Below are 22,690 nucleotides of genomic sequence, written 5' to 3'. Positions count from 1 at the left end.
CCACGTATACTCCCAGAATCGAGTGTTGTTGCCATTACCGACAATATACCTAGTTCTGTTAAAGAAGATAGCTTTGATTCTCATAAGCCCCTTCCAGAATGGTGCTACTCCTCCACATGAGTGAAGCCACCATGGCCGCGGGAAAGACTCCATCGAGCTGTGCGTCACCGACGGCCTAATCGCCGGCAGTGGCGAGCGAGGCGCAGCACTCGCAAACGGCGCGATCGATGCAATGGAAAGTAGGTACTTCTCACACGTTAGGCTCCATGAACGGCCAATGAGCACGTACGTGTGTCAGTGTATGTCCATGGTGAGCCGCTCATGCTTTTATCCAAGTCCACAGTCAACGCTGACCATGCCACCTCAGTATGCTCGTGAGAGATGCTGAAGAGTAGCTACCACATCGTTTAGATAGAGAGAAGAAAAGAATAGAGATACTAGATTACTGGGTAGAGCCCGCAGAGCCGCTCAGCATCGCACCAGTCGGTTCAACAGACCACGACAGGGATAGTGGGATCCGGCAAGATCCATCATGTCGGTAGCACCATTCCGTTCTAGGCCGAGCACGGAGGTCTTGATGGGCGCGCGCGGTGGAGCCTGGGAACGCGTCCAACTCTGGATGGTCTCGACCGTGGTTCTTCTATGGATATGGTACCACTGTCTTCATCGCGCGGAGCGCCTCCCTCGAGGCCGCGACCACGAGTCCTCGCATGCTCCGAGGTTTGCTTAGGACGACACCATGGCCTCGTCTAAGGGGGTGTTGGGTTACAGGGGTTTTTTTGTTGGGATTAGAAAAAGTTCTTAGCAAATCAAATAGGACGAAACTTTTTTAAAACTTTTTGCTAAAAGTCTTTAAAAGTACCTTCTTAAGAGTCTTTTTCAACAAGTCCTAGAGACTAGAAAAAATCATATATAGGACTAGAGAATCAAACACCTAACTCCTCTGGTTGTTCCAACCACCCTGAGTGTGGACGCCCGCCTCTTCATGGACGCCAGACGACACACAACGTACAATCAGGAAGGAGCAAGTAAAGCAGCGGATTACAAACACACATGACACAACACCGTTTTCCATTTTGCGTCCTACATTGTGTGCCGTCCGCAGAGCTATATCTACATGGATGTAGATATAGGATGACGTTTCATTGCCTTTTTACCATGGCAGCGTTTTCCATGAAGCAGGCGATCCAGTACACTGGATGGCAGCCACGAGCATGAGTCAAAGGCAATTCAGCGAAAATACTATGCAGCGACTGCACCTGCGTCAACTTTCCAGTGCACAGCAGTTTCAGGCACCCTGCCCCCCCCCCCCCCCCCCCCAATACTAACCGACAAAACATGAGATTCATTTTATGCGGATGATTTATTGCGTCACCCTGTTCGCAGACCATTTCTTTAGATAGTTCTTCCTTCGTCACAAAATAAATGTATTTAAGTTGACACTTTTTTTTGAACAGCGACAGTATTACATTTCCGGCAACACGATCCCCGACTTGTTATAGATAGAGTGAGCACACAAATACGACGCATTACCATTCGTCGCCCACGCACCAAAGCCCCCCCCCCCCCCCCACACACACACACACAAAAGACCCTGTTTGGTTCAAAAACAAACAAGCATGCTCTCCCCTATATAAGATATTTGCCCCACCCCCTGTCTCGAGCCGTTAGCAACGAAACCAAAAAGCCCTCTGGCCCTGTCTAGTTCTAAAACAAACCAACATGCCCCCCCCCCCCCCGCCATATAGACGATCTTTGCCCCACCCCTGTCTCAAGTCGTCACCACCGAAACCAAAAAGCCCCCCCCCTCCCCCGCATGTCCGGTTGTAAAACAAACCAACATGCCCCCCCCCCCCCCGCCCTGGTCTCAAGTCGTCACCACCAAAAGTAACAAGCGCCGTCCCCGGGTCACGGGCGTCAAATCCCGCATGTATTTAGTCCACCAGAAATATGGAGGGTGGAACACCAAGGAACAAGATTTATGAAATCAGTTTGGTTCTTGCGGCATGGGTACCAGGGGGATCTGTGTGTAGTATGCAGAAGGATATGTTCCTTTCCATGAACGTATCAAGCTCGATGGAGACAACCCTGCACGTGGGGAGAAGTTTCTTCGCCGTCTCAAGCGACCACGCCTGCTTAGGGACTCGCTCAAGGAGAACGCGCATGCGGTAACATGGTTGAATGAGCTCGACGTCAAAGTCAGGCGTCCAATCCTCACAGATGGAACTCGATCGCGCCACCCCTCATCCATGAAACAAACGAGGAAGGAGTTTACCGGGATGATGGACACGTCGACGGCTGCTCTCCGGAATGTCGTCGAACTCAAAGAGGATGGCTTCCCTCACCTCTGCAGGTTCGACGCATGGGCTGGTGATCACCACCGTCGTGGTTCGGAGACGATTCTCCTCTTCCACCATGGCGGGTATGCACCCAATCACGCAGTTAGACAAGAACTAACGGTTGTTTGGGTCAGAGGAAAACGGCATCGGAGAGCACACTTTCTCCATTTGGTGGAGTGATCTTGTTGTTTTCTACTACCTCTGTCCCATAATATAATAATATTTTTGACACTAGTAGGCTGAGGGGGGTACCACTTTAGCACAATGCCGAAGGATGATTTGTGATTTTGGCACAACCCGTGGACTATCTTATACGAACATGCACATATTCAAATTAATGCTTCACAAAATCTTCAAATTAATGCTATAAAGAACCGCGAAAAGTATGAGGGAAGAACCGTCTTTGATGAGAATCGAACCGAATGACTATGTGAAGAACTGGTGTCCCACATTCATGGAACCGTTGTCCAACTCAATAAAAAATGCACGTTGCAATAATGGGTTCGCGGGTCGCCATGAAGAACCACCAAAATTAGGATGGAAGAACTGTGTTTGATGGGAAAGGAACGAAAATAGAATTTGTGAGGATCCGATGTCCCACATTCATGGAACCATTGTTCAACCCGCTAAAAAATGCACGTCCCGATAATGGGTTCGCAGGTCGCCATGAAGAACCGCGAAAACTACGAGGGAAGAACCTTCTTTGATGGGAAGGGAACCGAAAATATATTTTGTGAAGAACCGATGGCCCACATTCACAGAACTGTTGTTCAGCTCAGTAAAAAACGCACGATGCGATAATGGGTTCTTAGGTCACCACTAGCAAAAAGGTCTGTGCATTGCGACAGGAGAAAAAAATCATAACATTTTATTTGATTTATGACCCAAAATCAATTATTTCATCCCTTATCATTCAACTTCTAACCATGACTCCAGGTATACAATTTTAATCTTAGTTTTCAATATTAAACAATATCCAACCATGACAAATGTGCACAATGTTATTTGCGGAAAAATCAACAGAAAAACTTGATGTGTCCATCAGCAAATATAAAAATTCTAAAAGTCCTTAACGCACCTTATTTAAATTCACTATATTTCTCTAATCCCAGAGAACTATGTTGGTCTAATCCTTTCTCTATCTTTATTTTATTCAAGTTTCTTTGAGAGAGCAGTGATAGCTTAATTTGATTTCTTTGATCTTTTGATATCGACTCCCGTTTTGTGGCGTTGCAATATGCTCTTCTTTGTCCGATTGGGTCGGCCGTTTCGTTCCCCTTGTGATTATCCTCATCTCTGTTTCCTGATTTCTGTGGTCACTTGTTGAATCAATGTGTACCTATATAAACCGGTGAGAATAGACGTAAAGAGGCGATGTGGTATTATTATTTAGCCAAATCATATAATTTTTTCAGCATGATCCTAGGAAGGCAATGAGAAAGCCCTTCAGCTCATGAGGCCCAGGCTATGTGGAGGACGGGCCACCAAGCAGAAGTACAGAAAGTTTTTACAGAATTTTTTTTCCACTTATTTACTGGACGATGGATTAATTACTAAAAATCACAGGGAGCTTTTTGCAAAATCATCGCAACGGTGAGCGGGTCGAAGCAATAACGACTTTAGTATTAGGAAAAGATTTTCCTGTGCGCTGCAAAGGTGGTTAAAATGCTGCCATGCGGATGAAACTGGGCTATTGTGGAAGAAACCGCAACCACAACAGCGTCATGGGTCGTTGTGGCAGAAAATTATCTTGGCCATATTAATTTAGTTTCATATGTTAACTGTCCCTTCTTTAAAATATCATCTATATCTAAATCTACAAAAAGGATAATGAATTATCGTATGAAAATGTCCCTGCAAATGGCTATGACAAAATCTAAGAAACAATATACAATATGTAAATATTATCACAACAACCATTTTGATGCATACGTAATTCAGTTTTCTAACAGTTACATTATGTGACGTAAATCTAAATCTAAATCTCTAACATTTCTGTTGGAGGTATACAACCAATACACACAATTTCGTTATATACTTCTGAAACTGATTCAAGAAATGAGAAAGACTAAATCTCAATCATATTCGGTACAAAATTAAATCGAGGAATGCTTTGGTACACCGTACCCTTTAAATAGTTGTAGGGATGCCGATAAAGATTAGTGGTATGAATTAAGAACTAAACTATTGGGTCAAAAAGGAGATGTAGGGATGCCGATGAAGATTAGTGGTATGAATTAAGAACTAAACTATTGGGTCAAAAAGGGCTACATGGTCATCTCTCATGGTCACGGAATACTCCCATCTGTTCTCTCGTTCCCATCTACTCTCATGATTCCTCTTTTTCCATGCATCTTCTTCCCCTAGTATTGCCTTCCGACCACCACACTTCTGCCATGACTCGTACAAGCTCGCATGCCCAACCTTTACGGTTCCAATCACGGGCATACATTAATTCAGCTTAACAATACCTCTGTTCATGTGTTTGCCACCAACGCCGCGTGCTGCCCGCCGGTTAACCCTACCATGAAAAACATGAGGGTATCGGTCGATACGGCGCCGACCAACGAGACTCCCATGGCGACGGAAACGGAGCACTGATGTAGAGGAGCACACCGAGGCGAGGTTCTGCTGGCAGTTGCTCATGCTCAATGGACATCAGGTTGACCATGACGCGCTTGATTCCTTTGTCGGCCAGCGCACACCACACTTACGTGGAGATCTTCTTGAGCGTGTCGGCCGCCATCCGCATTCCTGCCGTCGCCATCCCGGACGGCGAGGTCCCCATGAGGCTTGACACTGAGGTTGGGGAGGGGGGAGGGTTCTCAGCGTCCCATCCATGGCTTGGCACCTCCTTCTCTCCGATTTACAACCCTTGCTCTTCGGTGGCCACCGTTAAGGCGCTTCACTCCAGATTCAGCGAACTAATTTGCAGGATTGGTTGCCAGCTCCTTTTCTTGATATGCAGGGAGCACCGATGTGAGCATTGGCAGCGGAGCAGGCAAGATGCGTTCTCCAGGATTGTATCCTACTTTTTCTCTCCCATAAATCTCTCTGTCAGTTAATTCCGTTATGTGAAAACATCCGAAAGAAACTTCCTACAGGGAGACGTTCTGGCTCTCAATTACTCCCGTTAAAATCTCTGTCTCTCTCTACTCTTCCTAAATTACTCCCGTGAAAATATTTCTCTCCCATGAAAATCTCTCTACTGTGGGGCAGGCGAGATAAAAAAAGGAATTCAAATCTGTTGGGAGATAGAGGCCATTGAGTCACGATTTATTTTGGATGTTTTTTATCCGTGTGTGCAAGGTGTGGAAAAAACGGGAATATGGAACGATGTGGGCAGAGACGGATGAAAACTTTACGTAATATATAGGAGAGACGAAGCCTTAGAGATAGTATTATATAGAAAAAAGTCCATTAAAATCTGAGCCGTCTATCTTTATGTTAACATAAAATTAACGGATATAAAGCAATGACTTATGGAGAACTATGAAAGCATCCGTTCTTTAATATTAGGTAAATATAAAGATGAAGAACCGTCAAAACTACCAGGGAAGAACCTTATTCATTGGGAAGGGAACCGAAAATATATTTTGTGAAGAACCGATGTCCCACATTCACGGAACCGTTGTTCAACTCGCTCAAAAATGCATGATGCAAAAATGGGTTCTCAATTCACCATGAAGAAGCGCCAAAACTAAAAGGGAAGAACCGTCTTTGATAGTAAGGGAACCGAAAATAGACTTTGTAACGAACCAGTGTCCCACATTCATGTAAACGTTGATGAACCCACTAAAAAATGCACTTCAAGAACCACCAATCAACGTACAGTAGGAACCCTTTCTTAATGAACGAGAACCCTATCCATTTATAGTACTTTGTGAGCATATCGACGCCCCTTTACATGTGAGAGCAAACATATCGTCATTTTCATTTTTATACACATGGTTTTCTGGCGGGGGCACATCTTTATGGGTGAATAACCCCCCCCCCCCCTGTGACCGCATCGATGGACCAAGTGGTAGTACGCAAAGCGTACATGGATTGAGCCGTACAAACGGTAGAGAAATTCTTACGGATGTGTATCCCCCCCCCCCCCCCTGAACTCGAACTTGACATTTTCTATAGGCCGGGTTACGGAGAAGGAAATCTCTTCGTTCATGATGGTGAAATGCCCCCACATGTATTAGAGAATGATGTGATTGACTTGACCCATCCGTTAGCTTAGCACTATGATCGTTTAGTTTATTGCTATTGCTTTCTCCATAACTTATACATGTTCCTATGACTATGAGATTATGCAACTCCCGAATACCGGAGGAACACTTAGTGTGCTATCAAACGTCACAACGTAGCTGGGTGATTACAAATATGCTCTACAGGTGTCTCCGATGGTGTTTGTTGAGTTGGCATAGATCGAGATTAGGATTTGTCACTCCGATTGTCGGAGAGGTATCTCTGGGCCCTCTCGGTAATGCACATCACTATAAGCCTTGCAAGCAATGTGACTAATGAGTTAGTTACGGGATGATGCATTACGGAACGAGTAAAGAGACTTGTCGGTAACGAGATTGAACTAGGTATTGAGATACCGACGATCGAATCTCGGGCAAGTAACACACCGATGGCAAAGGGAACAACGTACGTTGTTATGCGGTTTGACCGATAAAGATCTTCGTAGAATATGTAGGAACCAATATGAGCATCCAGGTTCCGCTATTGGTTATTGATCGGAGATGAGTCTCGGCCATGTCTACATAGTTCTCGAACCCGTAGGGTCTGCACACTTAACGTTCGATGACAATCGGTATTATGAGTTTATGTGTTTTGATGTACCGAAGGTAGTTTGGAGTCCCGGATGTGATCACGGACATGACGAGGAGTCTCGAAATGGTCGAGACGTAAAGGTTATATATTGGATGACTATGTTCGGACACCGGATGAGTTTCGGAGCTTACCGAATATATATCGGAGTGCCGGGGGGTTATCGAAACCCCCGGGGGAACTAATGGGCCTCTATGGGCCTTAGTGGGAAGAGAGGAAGGGCCAGGAGGGGTTGGCCGTGCCCTCCCCCCCTTGGATCCGAATTGGACTAGGGGAAGGGGGCGGCGGCCCCCTTTCCTTCCCTTCCCCCTCTTCTTCCTTCCTTCCCCCTCTCTCTCCCTCTTAGTGGATTCCTACAAGGACTCGAAGTCGTAGTAGGATTCCCCTCTTGGGGACGCGTCCTAGGGGCCGGCCGGCCTCCCCCTTGCTCCTTTATATACGGGGGCAGGGGGCACCCTAGGACACACAAGTTGACAGTTGCCTTAGCCGTGTGCGGTGCCCCCCTCCACAGTTTCCACCTTGGTCATATTGTTGTAGAGCTTAAGCAAAGCCCTGCGTCGGTAACTTCAACATCACCGTCACCACGCCGTCGTGCTGACGAAACTTTCCCTCGGCCTCAGCTGGATCAAGAGTACGAGGGACGTCACCAAGCTGAACGTGTGCAGATCGCGGAGGTGCCGTGCGTTCGGTACTTGGATCGGTTGGATCGCGAAGACGTTCGACTACGTCAACCGCGTTACTAAACGCTTCCGTTTTCGGTCTACGAGGGTACGTAGACACATTCTTCCCCTCTCGTTTCTATGCATCTCCTAGATAGATCTTGCGTGATCGTAGGTATATTTTTGAAATTATTGTGTTCCCCAACAATGTTATCATTAGCAGGCAAGATAGCCTGCTCGGAAGGCGCAATCACACAGACTTCCGCTTGTTGATGGCTTCCGCTCGACGTAACTGGTAGCTGGGGTTCAGTCTCTTTTGACAAGCCGAGAGTGGATAATGTCGAGAAGAACAAAATTTCTTTCTGGGCTACCGAATGCTATAGCCAACGGGCCAACTGCTAAAACACAACCACTCTCAATGACGGGGCAAACTACGAACTTCGAGTTCTTCCAACCCAAATCCTCAAAATCGACCATGTAACCTAACAAGAGGGAGAGGGTGAACCTTTTGCGGAACACGTCGGGGAAGGTAGATAGCTTGGCGGCTGAGCACCATGACAGGGAGCGCAAACGCGGGCACCAGATCGGCGCAGCCGCCCAGCCGGGCAAGGATGTGGCAAAGCAAGTCAGGGTAACCCAACCCCTTGTCCACGGAGGAGCTTCCGACCATTTCAGCGTTTTGTTATGGGGAGTGGAAAATGTTGATAGACCAGGGATGTGGTGCACTTTGGCGCAGGGTGAGGGAAATGGTAACAGATGGGATGAACACGAACAGACACGATGTCATAAGGTGTGGCCGACCAGCAAGGAAGAAATAACGCGACAGACGAGGTGGTGTGTGGGTTTCGCGGGTTCCCTAAGGGCAGTCTGATAAGTTGACATATTTGTGAAAGGCGAGGGCCCAAAGACAGTAACCCAAGAAAGAGAGGTCAGCGTAGTAATCTAAGCTTATACTACATCCGTCCTAGTTTGTTGGTCTTCTTTGTATTTTGTGCTAACTTTGATCATAGATTTAACTAACAAAATATAAATGCATGTCATAAAAAAATCATTAAATTCGTACTTGAACATAGTTTTTAACAATGTTATTTTTGTGACATGCATTAACATTTTGTCTATCTAAAGTCTAAATTTGATACAAAATATGAAGGGACCAATAAACCATGACAAAGACAATAAACCAGGGCGGATAGAGCCGACTTCAAGCTCCAGAGTTTTTACGGCGGCAAGGCAGTAGAAAAAATCAACCTTTTTCAGTGGCAAAAGTCAAATGCTCGCCCACAAAACAGAAAAAGCGCCTCTCATGAGGTCATGGAATCTGTGTCTCAGAGGTCTCCTGGGCTTTTTTGTCGCCTCTTCGTTGTCGCGCAGACGGAGCAGGGCGCCGGTCATTAAAACCATTCAGCTACACATCAAGGGCGCCTCCCCGCGATAGCCACGCCCTCACCTAGCGATAGCGATTGGGCGAAAAAAGAAGGAAGCGGGCCAGCGATTGGCAGCGAGGGGATATTCTTTTTAGATCGGCAGCGACCTCTTTCGTTTCATCTCCTACAGCCCCTTCGTCCCTCCCTGCTGCTTCGCTGCCACCGCCCTCCCCCGAGCCCACCGCCTGCCCAAATCCCCCCACACCGCGCGGATCCCGCCCTCCCCGCCGGTGGCCGCCACGCCGCCGGCACCATAGCATCCTATTCCCCGCTCGCGCCCAAGCCCTAGCCTGTATCCCCCCTGCCTTTAGGGGATAGAGAGATCTGACCGACCGACGGGGGCGAGGCGGCGGACCGGAACCGGGACCGGAGCCCCGAGGAGATGGGGGTTTCAACCTGGCGCTAGTGATCATGGCGGTGGTGGTCAGCGTCCTGGTGCTCCTCGTCAGCGTCTACCTGCTCGTCAACTACCAGCACCCTGAGTCCCTGACAATGCCAACCAGGCCTACTTCCCCAAGCTCGTCGTCGTGCTCGGCATCACCGTCGCCGTCCTCTCCATCCTCATGCTCCCCGCCGACGTCGCCAACCGCCAGGCCTGCAAGCGCGCTGCCTACAACGGGGCATGCGCTCTTATCCTGCCCATGAAGACGCTCTGGCTCGTCGTCTACATCCTCGACGCCGTCCTTGTCTTCCTCGTCATCCCGTTCGCCATGTTCTACTACGAGGGCGGCCAGGACAAGTCAGTCTTCTTCCTCCCTTACTTCCTCTACCTGCCTCGGCTTGATTCGCTGATCTGATTAGATCCGCCGTGTTCTGCTCCTGCATCTAGGTCGGTCGGGAAGAAGCTCAAGAGCGCCCTCATGGCCTCATCTGGGTCGTCCCACTCACTTCTGTTTTGTTTTGGTAATCGTTCTTCACAGCGAATCCCAAAGATATTACTCCCCTTATTGAAGTTAATATATGTGCTCTGTTATTCGATAACACTTCTGACAAACAGCCACTAATTTCAGATATATATCCTCTACTATTTGATAGCAATTCTGACAGACAACCACTAATTTCAGACCATCAAACTATCCAACTTGTAAATGATCCACTTTCGAAAGGGTGCTGCTCTCAGTACATGTTCACATCTGTACTCATCAGCTCATGTCCGCTTGATTGTAATAAAAAAAATTATAAATCCTTCTGTTTTGGGAAGCAGATTTTGTAAACAGAAGCATTGAACTTCCACAATGTATAGCAGTGGCGCTTTGTATTCTTGTTGCTTGTACAAGTACATCTGTTTTCACCTTAAAGGAAAAATGCGCCTAGACCTTCTAAAACAAAAATAACAAGTGGTGAAATTCCAGGTGGAGGCCTGTACAACAGAATCTGTGCCACCCATCTTGAAGTGCACCCATAATCAAAACAATGTCAACACCAGAAATATATTATCAGTTCACAACAACAAATATCTAATAAACCTTATGTTTAAATTCGTTATGTGATCATAAAGAGTTTCAGTGAATAAATTGGGCTCTAAATGATTCATACAACACTTTGTTCTTCGCAGTGTAATGACTAATGACACCATACTACAGTGAGGAAACTGTAATTCAAGAAATGACCTTGATCTGGAGAATGAGGATTGTGTATCAGTTATATTCTACCGGCAGAAGATCTTTCTAGGTTCTTTTCCCGTTTGTTCTTCAACTTTGTTGATCCTAATTTATGATGTTCACCGAGGATTATAGATAACTTTGCTCAGTCGTGGATCATGGTACCTTTACCTGTTGTCGACATTTCCTCTTTCAGATTTGATGTTAGCTTGTACAAGCTGCTGGGTTGTGCTTAGATGTTATGGTTTCTCTGCTATTTAGAAAGTACACTTAACACTCATAAAGTACACTGATCCTAACTTGAAATATTTAATCCGGCAGGTTTAAAGTTTGTTGTAGGAAGGGCACACAAGTTTGATGTTTGCAGTTCCAGATTTTTGCCAAAGGCCGCTGAAACGAAGTTTAGTTCAGCAGACCATATATGTTGGAAAAAAGCAAATTTCTTGCCTTCCGAATCCTCCGAAGCATCATATTTTATTTCAGGCCGATTTGTCCCAGCTCAGTGTATCTCTGGTAAAATACGAACATCATTGTTTTTACTTTTTTAGGGGATGCCACAAAAGGAAAAATGACCAAGACTGCATCTGTCATGTTTTTTTGCTAGATTGTTAATTTCAATTCATGTTTGATATTGCAGTATGGAGGTTTTGCCAAATACATGTTCTACAGGTTCGACCAATTATATATTGTTAGCTTATTGTATTGCTGAAATTACACTAGCCTATGTATTATGGAGGAACCGTGCTAAACTGCTAATGTAGCTGCAACAGCTTGATATATGTTCTGCTACCATAGATGTCACTTCCTTCCTAAGTATGTGTATAGTTCTCATCAATAGATGTTTTCTTTGCTGCCTGCTGTTTTCCGTAGTCTTAAGAATGATATTTACCTGACTAAAAAGCCAATAGCTCATAATATTGATAATTCCAGTCGCTTGGTTGATTATCATTGTACAATATAATTCAGAGAATACTATTGTGTTTGTTTATTCAGAGAAAACGCTTGATAGGTGGGGATTCGGAAGAAGCAACTGATAGATAGGGCGAGCCTTGTTGTGGGTCTCAGTTTTCCGTTTTTTGGGTTTGCACGTGAACCCTGCATCTCGTAGTTCCTGTTTAAGTCCCATGTTTGTGTACATCCAATTTATATTAGGGGTCCATTGCATTATGTAATACTGTTCGCTTTACACTTCTTTCTGAATTGGTATACCTGTTAATGTGAGTCCCTCTTGTGCTATTTTGCCGTTGATTTGGTCTTACCTGGAATTGTTTGACTCTTAGATTTTTTCACCGTTTGATCTCCTATTTTTTTATGGGGTTTCTTCCCTTCGATTCTGCCTCTATTTTGGATTTTTCCTTTCTCTATTTTGGATGCTTCCTTGGTGTTCTTTTCTTGGATTTAGTTTCCCCTCTTCCTCTTGAGTTAAAAATCATGCATACATCGTAACAAAAAAAAGAGTTGCAGGCTTTTGGAATTTAAATAGTAACGATGAAAAGATGGTGTGATGTATTTGGAACCGTGGCAGGTGGAATTTTGCTTCGGTGGTGTGAATCTAGCTACAACTGACCATCTGTTGAAGTTTAATGCTAAAGATTCAGATGGATTTGGTGAGTTTAACCTATTAAATTTGAATAAAGCATCCAATCATGCTGTTCACTCATGTATGTTTCTTTCATTTGACGTTTGCTTGGCCAAAATCAATTACAGTTTTACCATCATTTGGTTGATTCCGCATTTACATGTTTTTCTTATTGTGGATAGTTAGAGGCATGCTGTATTATAGGAAATCTTTGAAGCTTCAAGCATTCCTAGACATGGCTTCTTAATCTGGTAAGCTTCTTCAACTTTGAATTTGAGAATCTCTCTTCAGTACCTTCCTGATTTTATATGGTCTTAGGGAATATATCGAGAGGTGAATAGTTTCTTTTTTCATTTAGGTGCCTCCAAGAGAAGTGCACGCACTCATTTACTCAAGCGCTCTAATTTCATATTATGCCTCGCCGATTTTCCTGTCAAGTGCACCCAACTGTCACTGACCCTGCCTTAATTCCAATGCTCATTACTTACATTTTACATCTCATTTACTCTAAATTTCTTGTTCTTATTCGGTTACTTTGTACATATAATTGCAGATCATTTCAGTGCTCAGAGACTTGCAACTCAGGACACTATAGTGCTCTGTCTTCATGTGCACTCTATTTTGTGCATGTGCATTTCATACCATAGACATCGATGACTTCATGTGTTTATGTTATATTATTTAGTTTTTGGCATACACCAATGTACCAGCTTCCTTCTGTTTCACTTATTCATTACACTTTGCACTTAGCTAAGCATGTTACTTTAAATCTGATACAATAACATTACATAGTATATACAGGAAAGGGAAAGGGGCGCCTCCCACCTAGCACCGCTCAACTTTCTCTCAAGCGGCGCCATGCCCCGCCCCAACCGCTAGTCAAATTCACGCGCTGGCTGAAGAGTAAAGACCAGCGCGGCTGCTGCTTGGTATACAGGCTGACCATTTGGTGCTCCGGCCAAAAGCCCGATAGCAGTTGAAGATTGACAAGCTTCGTTTGTTCGTGGGGCGGCGCGGCAGATTTAAGGCCAACTCCACCGCAGGACCCTAAATATATACCCGTTTTGTCCGGATTTTGTTCGTATGGGATAGAAATAGGGAGAACAAACGCCGGACAGAGGCCGCACAAACTCGCTGCACGCAGCGCTACTACCCCGTTTTCACCCCATACGTCGTGGTCATGGGTGCACGTGGTGGGCCAGGTATAGAAAAGGAGAGTGACATGTGGGGTCGAGGCGGACACAGACGGACGACGAGGACGCGAAGACGTCTGCTTTCTGTCCGCTTTGGCCCCAAACCAAGAGCAACTTTGGTCTGGAAATGGGGCAAAAGCGGACACGGGCCGGACAAAACGTCCGTATGCTCCCATGCGCTGGGTCGTTTGATTTGTCCATTTTACCCCCAAACGGACACAAACGGACGATTTAGGGTAGAAATGAGTCACGCGGTGGAGTTGGCCTAACATTCAACAGATAGATTTTACTTCCCAAATCAAAAACTGCCCGACACACAGAGAAAAAACCTGCCGTCCACTGCTTTCAATCGCTCAAGGGACAGATCTAATAATGAACTTGTATGTTCGCTAATGATTGCATGGTGTTAAGTGTTATACTAATCAAGAACCGGCATGTCCATGTCACAGCAATCCGACCGAGGCGGGCAGTAGCTCCCAGCAAGGCGTCATGTCATGTGCAAAAGAACGTCCTTGATGGAGTGGAGAATTTAGCAAGCGCCATATGCTTTCCATCCTCTTTGGTGGAGTGGAGATGTGGGTGTATATATGTACGTATGGAGTGGCAAAACTTTCCAGTGTATGTGTGAACGTATTGAATCTAGCTGGCTAGGCGCTTAAGCTAATTAACTCCAGGTTATAAAACGCGCGTGGACAACGGTGTCATGGCGGCACAGGAGAGCGGCAAGAGTGCAGGAGTGCGCCGCTTCCTTGGAATCCGGCAGAGGCCGTCGGGCCGGTGGGTGGCCGAGATCGAGGACTCGGTGCAGCGCGTACGCCTGTCGCTGCGCACCTTCGACACCGTCGAGGACGCAGCATGCGCCTGCCACAAGGCGGCACGCCGCACGGGCGCTGCGCGGGGACAACACGCGCACCAACTTCGCTGCACGGCACGGCGCCGCAGCCAGGCTGAGTAAGAACCTGCAACATGTCATGGCGAGGGCGGCCGTGGGCAGGTCGTCGTCGGCGTGCGGTGCCAGGGTGGGCGACCAGTTCGCGCTCGCCGCCGTGTTTCGGGACTGGCAGCAGCCGGCGCTCTCGCCGCAGCTGCCCCTAGTCTGTCGCCCCGAGGCGGAGACCGTGCACGTGGCGGCCAACTCGGTGCAGTCGAGCTTCGTCGAGTCGAGGCGGGAGGAGGCGCCGCCGCCGTCGGTAACCGTGGGAGAAGCTGGAGACGATGTTTGGGCCGCCGATGTTTTGGAGTTGGACTGCAGCACGGAGACGAGTGCGGAGAAGGCAGGCCCGGTCCTAGGGGGGTGCAACCTGTGCCCCCGCACAGGGCCCCCAGGATTTTGGGGCCTCAAATTTTTTATGCATTAGTATTAGTACTAGGCTTAATTAGCGATAGATGATGGGCCTGCTCTTCTCTCCTCGCTGCAGCCTGCTCTCCTGGGCCTCCTAGCGCGCAAGTCCCGCTCGCGACCCATGCCTCATCTGCATCCTAGCGATCGATCCACGATTCAAGAGTCACTCGGGAAAAGAAATAGCGATCGAAGCGTCCCTCATCTCCCTTCGTTTCTACCTGCGGCGGTTAGCCTTTTCCTTCGTTTCTTCGTGCGCGTGCGGCGGCGGCTAGGGCCAGCGACCCAGCGTGATCAGGCATCTTGAGGTTCGCTGAAGAAGGCAGCGAGCGGCCGGCAGGAACGGCACGCGGCACCCAGCAGGAAGGCAGGCAAGTTCGCACCATCTTTGATTTCTCAAGCGTTGTTGCATCGACATCCGGTGATTCCTTGAGCCCTTCACCTTCGTTGTGAGTGCTAATTTCGATCTTGTATATAGTTCTGCTGATACTTTGTAGCTAATTTTATTATTTTCATCAATTAGGCGCCTAGCATTACAAGATCTGAGTCATGTCTTCGCTTAGAAAACATGAATCTGGTTACCAAAAGCGTTTCAAGAAACAAAAAATCGAGGAATTAACTCAGTCTCAATTCAGAGATATGCATAAGTTTGTTATAAAAAAAACCCACAAGTGTCCTCCGATAATCAGTCACTTGATCAAGAGCATGCATGTGATAATAATGTTGAAAATGATCCTAGCCCTAGAGATGGCCAGAGAGACACAAAAAATAATGAGGTAGGGCCCATTTTATAGTTTTGCACGGGGCCTCAGATTTTGTCGGCCCGGCCCTGGGAGAAGGCGTTCAAGGTGTCGTCGTCTGCAGTGGCGGAGCCACCGCCCGGCCACCCGGGGCACTTGCCCGAGCTCACTGGTCACGAGACAGTGTACAGACGTGATAAACAACGATGCAAATTCTGCCATGTATGGTGGTTTACCCGGACAGCAGTGTACCTGATGCTAAACAATGGGCTCCTAGCAGAAAAGAAGTGGGATGGGCTCCTACCAAGCGTCCAATTAATATTTAAGTGATAGGCTAATTAATTAGGCCTGCCAAATGCCTACACCAAGCATAATGTTCAGCAGTTACTCGAGAGGAAACGAGCAGTCATTTCGGATATTAGTTTCTGACGTACCGTATGGACTAACCAGCGGCGAGTGAAATGGAGGCTGGCACAGGCGCACGTCGGGCTGACGGCGGGTGGAACAAATCCATCTCTAGGAATGGCTTATACATCCTGAACTACTTGTTGCTTCTTACTTTTTCTTATGTTTAGATAAGATTGCACACTAATTTCAAGACTAATAGATTTAGGGCTTAAATTTTTAGTTCAGGCGATCGGGCATTTGCCTCGTGCTTTAGCACGATAGTGGTATATTCTGTATGTTTTTCTTTTCTTACAACCTCTCTATGTTGAATATCTTCAAATCACAACACCTAATCTATGTAAATTAGAAACTCATTCTTTTTAGGAAAACGCTAACCTTCAGCCGGCTGATGCCCGCACAACATCCGCCGCCTGTGTAGCCGTCAGATTGATCTTGATCGAGCGCTTGCACTGACGATAAGTCCCTTGCAGCTAGTTTTTTTTTTTCACAACAAGCGTCTTGTTTCACTAGCTTTCTGCAACAAATATCTAGTTTCAGAAAGAAAAAAAGTGTTTGGTGGTGAAGTTTTTCTTTCGGCAACAGGGTCTAGTTTTAGAATTTTTTTTGCAACAGAGGGCTTGTTTCAGAAAGAAGAAAAATGGTTCGACGATCAATATTTTTCACTTCTGCAACAAGGGTATTGTTTCAGAAACATAGTCCCGGTTACAGAAAGCGCAGAATGAGTGCCCCGCTCTATACGAGGGCAAGCATTGCAACAAGACGCATGTTTCAGAAACATAGCTCAGGTTGCAGAAATCGACAGAGGAGTGCCCGATGTGAGACTTCATTGTTGTCGTGCTGGAGTAGAGGCAACTGCTCGGAGTGCTGGTTCGGAGGAGGCGCGTCGATTCCGGCGGCCGACGACGGTCCATGGCGGGGTAGTGATGATGTCTCAATGGACCTTTGCAACAAGGTCCTTGATGCAAAGCCATGGGCGCAACAAGCTAGCTATTGCGAAGGCGCCTAGTTGGCTGGGACGATAGATCGGACGGTGTTTCGGCTGGCATCCGACGGTTGCCGAGGCGGCTGATCTTATCGGTTTATCATCCGGCGGACGCGTAGCATTGCCCTTCTTTTTACCTTGTAGTGTCCTATAAGATGTTTGGATGCTAAATTTTTTGCATTGTTTTTAGATACCTCACCACTTAGCTATACTTTTAATTGAAGGAAATATGCCCTAGAGGCAATAATAAAGTTATTACTTGTTTCCTTATTTCATGATAAATGTTTATTATTCATGCTAGAATTGTATTAACCGGAAACATAATACATGTGTGAATACATAGACAAACAGAGTGTCACTAGTATGCCTCTACTTGACTAGCTCGTTAATCAAAGATGGTTATGTTTCCTAACCATGGACAAAGAGTTGTCATTTGATTAAACGGGATCACATCATTAGTTGAATGATCTGATTGACATGACCCATTCCATTAGCTTAGCACCCGATCGTTTAGTATGTTGCTATTGCTTTCTCCATGACTTATACATGTTCCTATGACTATGAGATTATGTAACTCCCGTGTGTCGGAGGAACACTTTGTGTGCTACCAAACGTCACAACGTAACTGGGTGATTAGAAAGGTGCTCTACAGGTGTCTCCAAAGGTACATGTTGGGTTGACGTATTTCAAGATTAGGATTTGTCACTCCGATCGTCGGAGAGGTATCTCTGGGCCCTCTCGGTAATGCACATCACTTAAGCCTTGCAAGCATTGCAACTAATGAGTTAGTTGCGGGATGATGTATTACGGAACGAGTAAAGAGACTTGCCGGTAACGAGATTGAACTAGGTATTGGATACCGACGATCGAATCTCGGGCAAGTAACATACCGATGACAAAGGAAACAACGTATGTTGTTATGCGGTCTGACCGATAAAGATCTTCGTAGAATATGTAGGAGCCAATATGAGCATCCAGGTTCCGCTATTGGTTATTGACCGGAGACGAGTCTCGGTCATGTCTACATTGTTCTCGAACTTGTAGGGTCCGCACGCTTAAGGTTTCGATGACAGTTATATTATGAGTTTATGAGTTTTGATGTACCGAAGGAGTTCGGAGTCCCGGATGTGATCACGGACATGACGAGGAGTGTCGAAATGGTCGAGACATAAAGATTGATATATTGGAAGCCTATGTTTGGATATCGGAAGTGTTCCGGGTGAAATCGGGATTTTACCGGAGTACCGGGAGGTTACCGGACCCCCCCGGGAGGTATATGGGCCTTAGTGGGCCTTAGTGGAAGAGAGGAGAGGTGGCCAGAGATGGGCCGCGCGCCTCTCCCCCCCTTGGTCCAATAGGACAAGGAGAGGGGGCCGGCCCCCCTTCCTCCTCTCTCTCCTCTTTCCCCCCTCCACGAATCCTATTCCAACTAGGAAAGGGGGGGGGAGTCCTACTCCCGGAGGGAGTAGGACTCCTCCTGGCGCGCCTCCTCTTGGCCGGCCGGCTCCCCCCTTTGAGCCTTTATATACAGAGGCAGGGGCACCCCCTAGAGACACAAGTTGATCCACGTGATCATATTCTTAGCCGCGTGCGGTGCCCCCTTCCACCATAGTCCTTGATAATATTGTAGCAGTGCTTAGGCGAAGCCCTGCGACATTAGTACATCAAGATCGTCACCACGCCGTCATGCTGACGGAACTCTTCCCCGACACTTTGCTGGATCGGAGTCCGGGGATCGTCATCGAGCTGAACGTGTGCTAGAACTCGGAGGTGCCGTAGTTTCGGTGTTTGATCGGTCGGGCCGTGAAGACGTACGACTACATCAACCGCGTTGTCATAACGCTTCCGCTGTCGATCTACAAGGGTACGTAGATCACACTCTTCCCTCTCGTTGCTATGCATCACCATGATCTTGCGTGTGCGTAGGAATTTTTTTGAAATTACTACGTTACCCAACAGTGGCATCTGAGCCTAGGTTTTATGTGTTGATGTTATATGCACGAGTAGAACACAAGTGAGTTGTGGGCGATATAAGTCATACTGCTTACCAGCATGTCATACTTTGGTTCGGCGGTATTGTTGGATGAAGCGGTCCGGACCGACATTACGCGTATGCTTACGCGAGACCGGTTCTCCCGACGTGCTTTGCACATAGGTGGCTTGCGGGTGACAGTTTCTCCAACTTTAGTTGAACCGAGTGTGGCTACGCCCGGTCCTTGCGAAGGTTAAAACAACACCAACTTGACAAACTATCGTTGTGGTTTTGATGCGTAGGTAAGATTGGTTCTTGCTTAAGCCCGTAGCAGCCACATAAAACTTGCAACAACAAAGTAGAGGACGTCTAACTTGTTTTTGCAGGGCATGTTGTGATGTGATATGGTCAAGACATGATGCTAAATTTTATTGTATGAGATGATCATGTTTTGTAACCAAGTTATCGGCAACTGGCAGGAGCCATATGGTTGTCGCTCTATTGTATGCAATGCAATCGCGCTGTAATGCTTTACTTTATCACTAAGCGGTAGCGATAGTCGTGGAAGCATAAGATTGGCGAGACGACAACGATACTACGATGGAGATCAAGGTGTCGCGCCGGTGACGATGGTGATCACGACGGTGCTTCAGAGATGGAGATCACAAGCACAAGATGATGATGGCCATATCATATCACTTATATAGATTGCATGTGATGTTTATCTTTTATGCATCTTATCTTGCTTTGATTGACGGTAGCATTATAAGATGATCTCTCACTAAATTATCAAGAAGTGTTCTCCCTGAGTATGCACCGTTGCGAAAGTTCTTTGTGCTGATACACCACGTGATGATCAGGTGTGATAGGCTCTACGTTCAAATACAACGGGTGCAAAACAGTTGCACACGCGGAATACTCAGGTTATACTTGACGAGCCAAGCATATACAGATATGGCCTCGGAACACGGAGACCGAAAGGTCGAGCGTGAATCATATAGTAGATATGATCAACATAGTGATGTTCACCATTGAAACTACTCCATCTTACGTGATGATCGGACATGGTGTAGTTGATTTGGATCACGTGATCACTTAGAGTATTAGAGGGATGTCTATCTAAGTGGGAGTTCTTAAGTAATATGATTAATTGAACTTTAATTTATCATGAACTTAGTCCTGGTAGTATTTTGCAAATTATGTTGAAGATCAATAGCTCGCGTTGTTGCTTCCCTGTGTTTATTTTGATATGTTCCTAGAGAAAATTGTGTTGAAAGATGTTAGTAGCAATGATGCGGATTGGATCCGTGATATGAGGTTTATCCTCATTGCTGCACAGAAAAATTATGTCCTTGATGCACCGCTAGGTGACAGACCTATTGCAGGAGCAGATGCAGACGTTATAAACGTTTGGCTAGCTCAGTATGATGACTACTTGATAGTTTAGTGCACCATGCTTAACGGCTTAGAATCGGGACTTTAAAGGCGTTTTGAACGTCATGGACCATATGAGATGTTCCAGGAGTTGAAGTTAATATTTCAAGCAAATACCCGAGTTGAGAGATATGAAGTCTCCAACAAGTTCTATAGCTAAAAAGATGTAGGAGAATCACTCAACTAGTGAGCATGTGCTCAGATTGTCTGGGTACTACAATCGCTTGAATCAAGTGGGAGTTAATCTTCCAGATAAGATAGTGATTGACAGAATTCTCTAGTCACCATCACTAAGTTAGTAGAACTTCGTGATGAACTATAGTATGCAAGGGATAACGGAAACGATTCCCAAGCTCTTCGTGATGCTAAAATCGACGAAGGTAGAAATCAAGAAAAATATCAAGTGTTGATGGTAGACAAGACCACTAGTTTCAAGAAAAGGGCAAAAGGAAGAAGGGGAACTTCAAGAAGAACGGCAAGCAAGTTGCTGCTCAAGTGAAGAAACCCAAGTCTGGTCCTAAGCCTGAGACAAAGTGCTTCTACTGCAAAGGGATTGGTCACTGGAAGCGGAACTACCCCAAGTATTTGGTGGATAAGAAAGGATGGCAAAGTAAACAAAGGTATATTTGATATACATGTTATTGATGTGTACTTTACTAGTGTTCATAGCAACCCCTCAGTATTTGGTACTAGTTCAGTTGCTAAGAGTAGTAACTCGAAACAGGAGTTGCAGAATAAACAGAGACTAGTCAAGGGTGAAGTGACGATTGTGTTGGAAGTAGTTCCAAGACTGATATGATCATCATCGCACACTCCCCTATACTTTCGGGATTAGTGTCAAAACCTAAATAAGTGTTATTTGGTGTTTGCGTTGAGCATGAATATGATTTGATCATGTTTATTGCAATACGGTTATTCATTTAAGTAAGAGAATAAATTGTTGTTCTGTTTACATGAATAAAACCTTCTATGGTCATACACACCAAAGAAAATGGTTTGTTGGATCTCGATTGTAATGATACACATATTCATAATATTGAAGCCAAAAGATGCAAAGTTAATAATGATAGTACAACTTGTTTGTGGCACTGCCGTTTAGGTCATATTGGTGTAAAGCGCATGAAGAAACTCCATGCTGATGGGATTTTGGAATCACTTGATGCTTGCGAACCATGTCTCTTGGGCAAGATGACTAAAACGTCGTTCTCCGGAACAATGGAGCAAGCAACAGATTTGTTGGAAATCATACATACTGATGTATGTGGTCCGATGAATATCAAGGCTTGCAGCGGGTATCATTATTTTCTGACCTTCACAGATGATTTGAGCAGATATGGGTATATCTACTTGATGAAACATAAGTTTGAAACATTTGAAAAGTTGAAAGAATTTTAGAGTGAAGTGGAAAATTATCGTGACAAGAAAATAAGGTTCCTACGATCTGATCGCGGAGACAAATATTTGAGTTACGAGTTTGGTCTTCAATTAAAACAATGTGGAATAGTTTCACAAATTTGTGCCACCTGGAACACCACAGCATAATGGTGTGTCCGAACGTCATAGCCGTACTTTATTAGATATAGTGCAAATCTATGATGTTTCTTACTGATTTACCACTATCGTTTTTGAGGTTATGCATTAAAGACAGCTGCATTCACGTTAAAAAAGGGGCACCATCTAAGTACGTTGAGACGACACAATCTGAACTGTGGTTTGGCAAAAACCAAAGTTGTCGTTTCTTAAAGTTTGGGGTTGTGATGCTTATATGAAAAAGTTTCATCCTGATAAGCTCAAACCCAAATCAGAGAAATACGTCTTCATAGGATACCCAAAGGAGACTATTGGGTACACCTTCTATCACAGATCCGAAGGCAAGACATTCGTTGCTGAGAATGGATACTTTCTAGAGAAGGAGTTTCTCTCGAAAGAAGTGAGTGGGGGGAAAGTAGAAAACTTAATAAGGTAATTGTATCATCTCCCTTATTGGAAAGTAGTTCATCATAGAAATCTGTTCTTGTGACTACTACACCAATTAGTGAGGAAGCTAATGATGATGATCATGTAACTTCAGATCAAGTTACTACCGAATCTCGTAGGTAAACCAGAGTGAGATCCGCACCAGAGTGGTACGGTAATCCTATTCTGGAAGTCATGTTACTAGACCATGACGAACTTGCGAACTATGAGGAAGCG

The 22,690-nt window shown here is 45.8% G+C and overlaps 2 protein-coding genes across 6 annotated transcripts; both read left to right on the top strand.

The window, feature by feature from the left end:
* The first annotated feature begins 9,197 nt into the window (after window positions 1-9,197).
* LOC147993087 (LIMR family protein Os06g0128200-like) lies at window positions 9,198-14,311 on the top strand. Of its 5 annotated transcripts, none has more exons than XM_087533399.1 (7): window positions 9,199-9,988; window positions 10,079-10,152; window positions 11,172-11,363; window positions 11,488-11,519; window positions 12,376-12,457; window positions 12,612-12,680; window positions 14,072-14,311. In XM_087533399.1, exons 1-6 carry the CDS (start codon window positions 9,813-9,815, stop codon window positions 12,674-12,676), a joined length of 621 nt encoding a protein of 206 aa, XP_087389525.1. In that variant the 5' UTR covers window positions 9,199-9,812; the 3' UTR covers window positions 12,677-12,680; window positions 14,072-14,311. The 5 variants fall into 5 exon arrangements, 3 of the variants coding, with proteins under 3 accessions (XP_087389525.1, XP_087389523.1, XP_087389517.1); XM_087533397.1 differs by lacking the exon at window positions 14,072-14,311 and adding an exon at window positions 12,983-13,091; XM_087533391.1 differs by lacking the exon at window positions 14,072-14,311 and adding an exon at window positions 12,788-13,091 and having other exon boundaries at window positions 9,200-9,988.
* A 138-nt stretch (window positions 14,312-14,449) lies between these two features.
* Window positions 14,450-17,288, top strand: LOC147993086 (uncharacterized). Its single transcript, XM_087533402.1, has 2 exons — window positions 14,450-14,896; window positions 15,801-17,288. The coding sequence occupies exons 1-2, from the start codon at window positions 14,594-14,596 to the stop codon at window positions 16,029-16,031; spliced, it is 534 nt and encodes a 177-aa protein (XP_087389528.1). The 5' UTR covers window positions 14,450-14,593; the 3' UTR covers window positions 16,032-17,288.
* Window positions 17,289-22,690: the final 5,402 nt, after the last annotated feature.

The sequence above is a fragment of the Triticum urartu genome, chromosome 1A (assembly GCF_056163025.1).
Source record: "Triticum urartu cultivar PI428250 chromosome 1A, HENAU_Tu73, whole genome shotgun sequence".
NCBI classification, from domain to species: domain Eukaryota; kingdom Viridiplantae; phylum Streptophyta; class Magnoliopsida; order Poales; family Poaceae; genus Triticum; species Triticum urartu.
The sequence above is the reverse complement of the archived record's forward strand: the minus strand, read 5'-3'. Positions and strand labels throughout refer to the sequence as shown.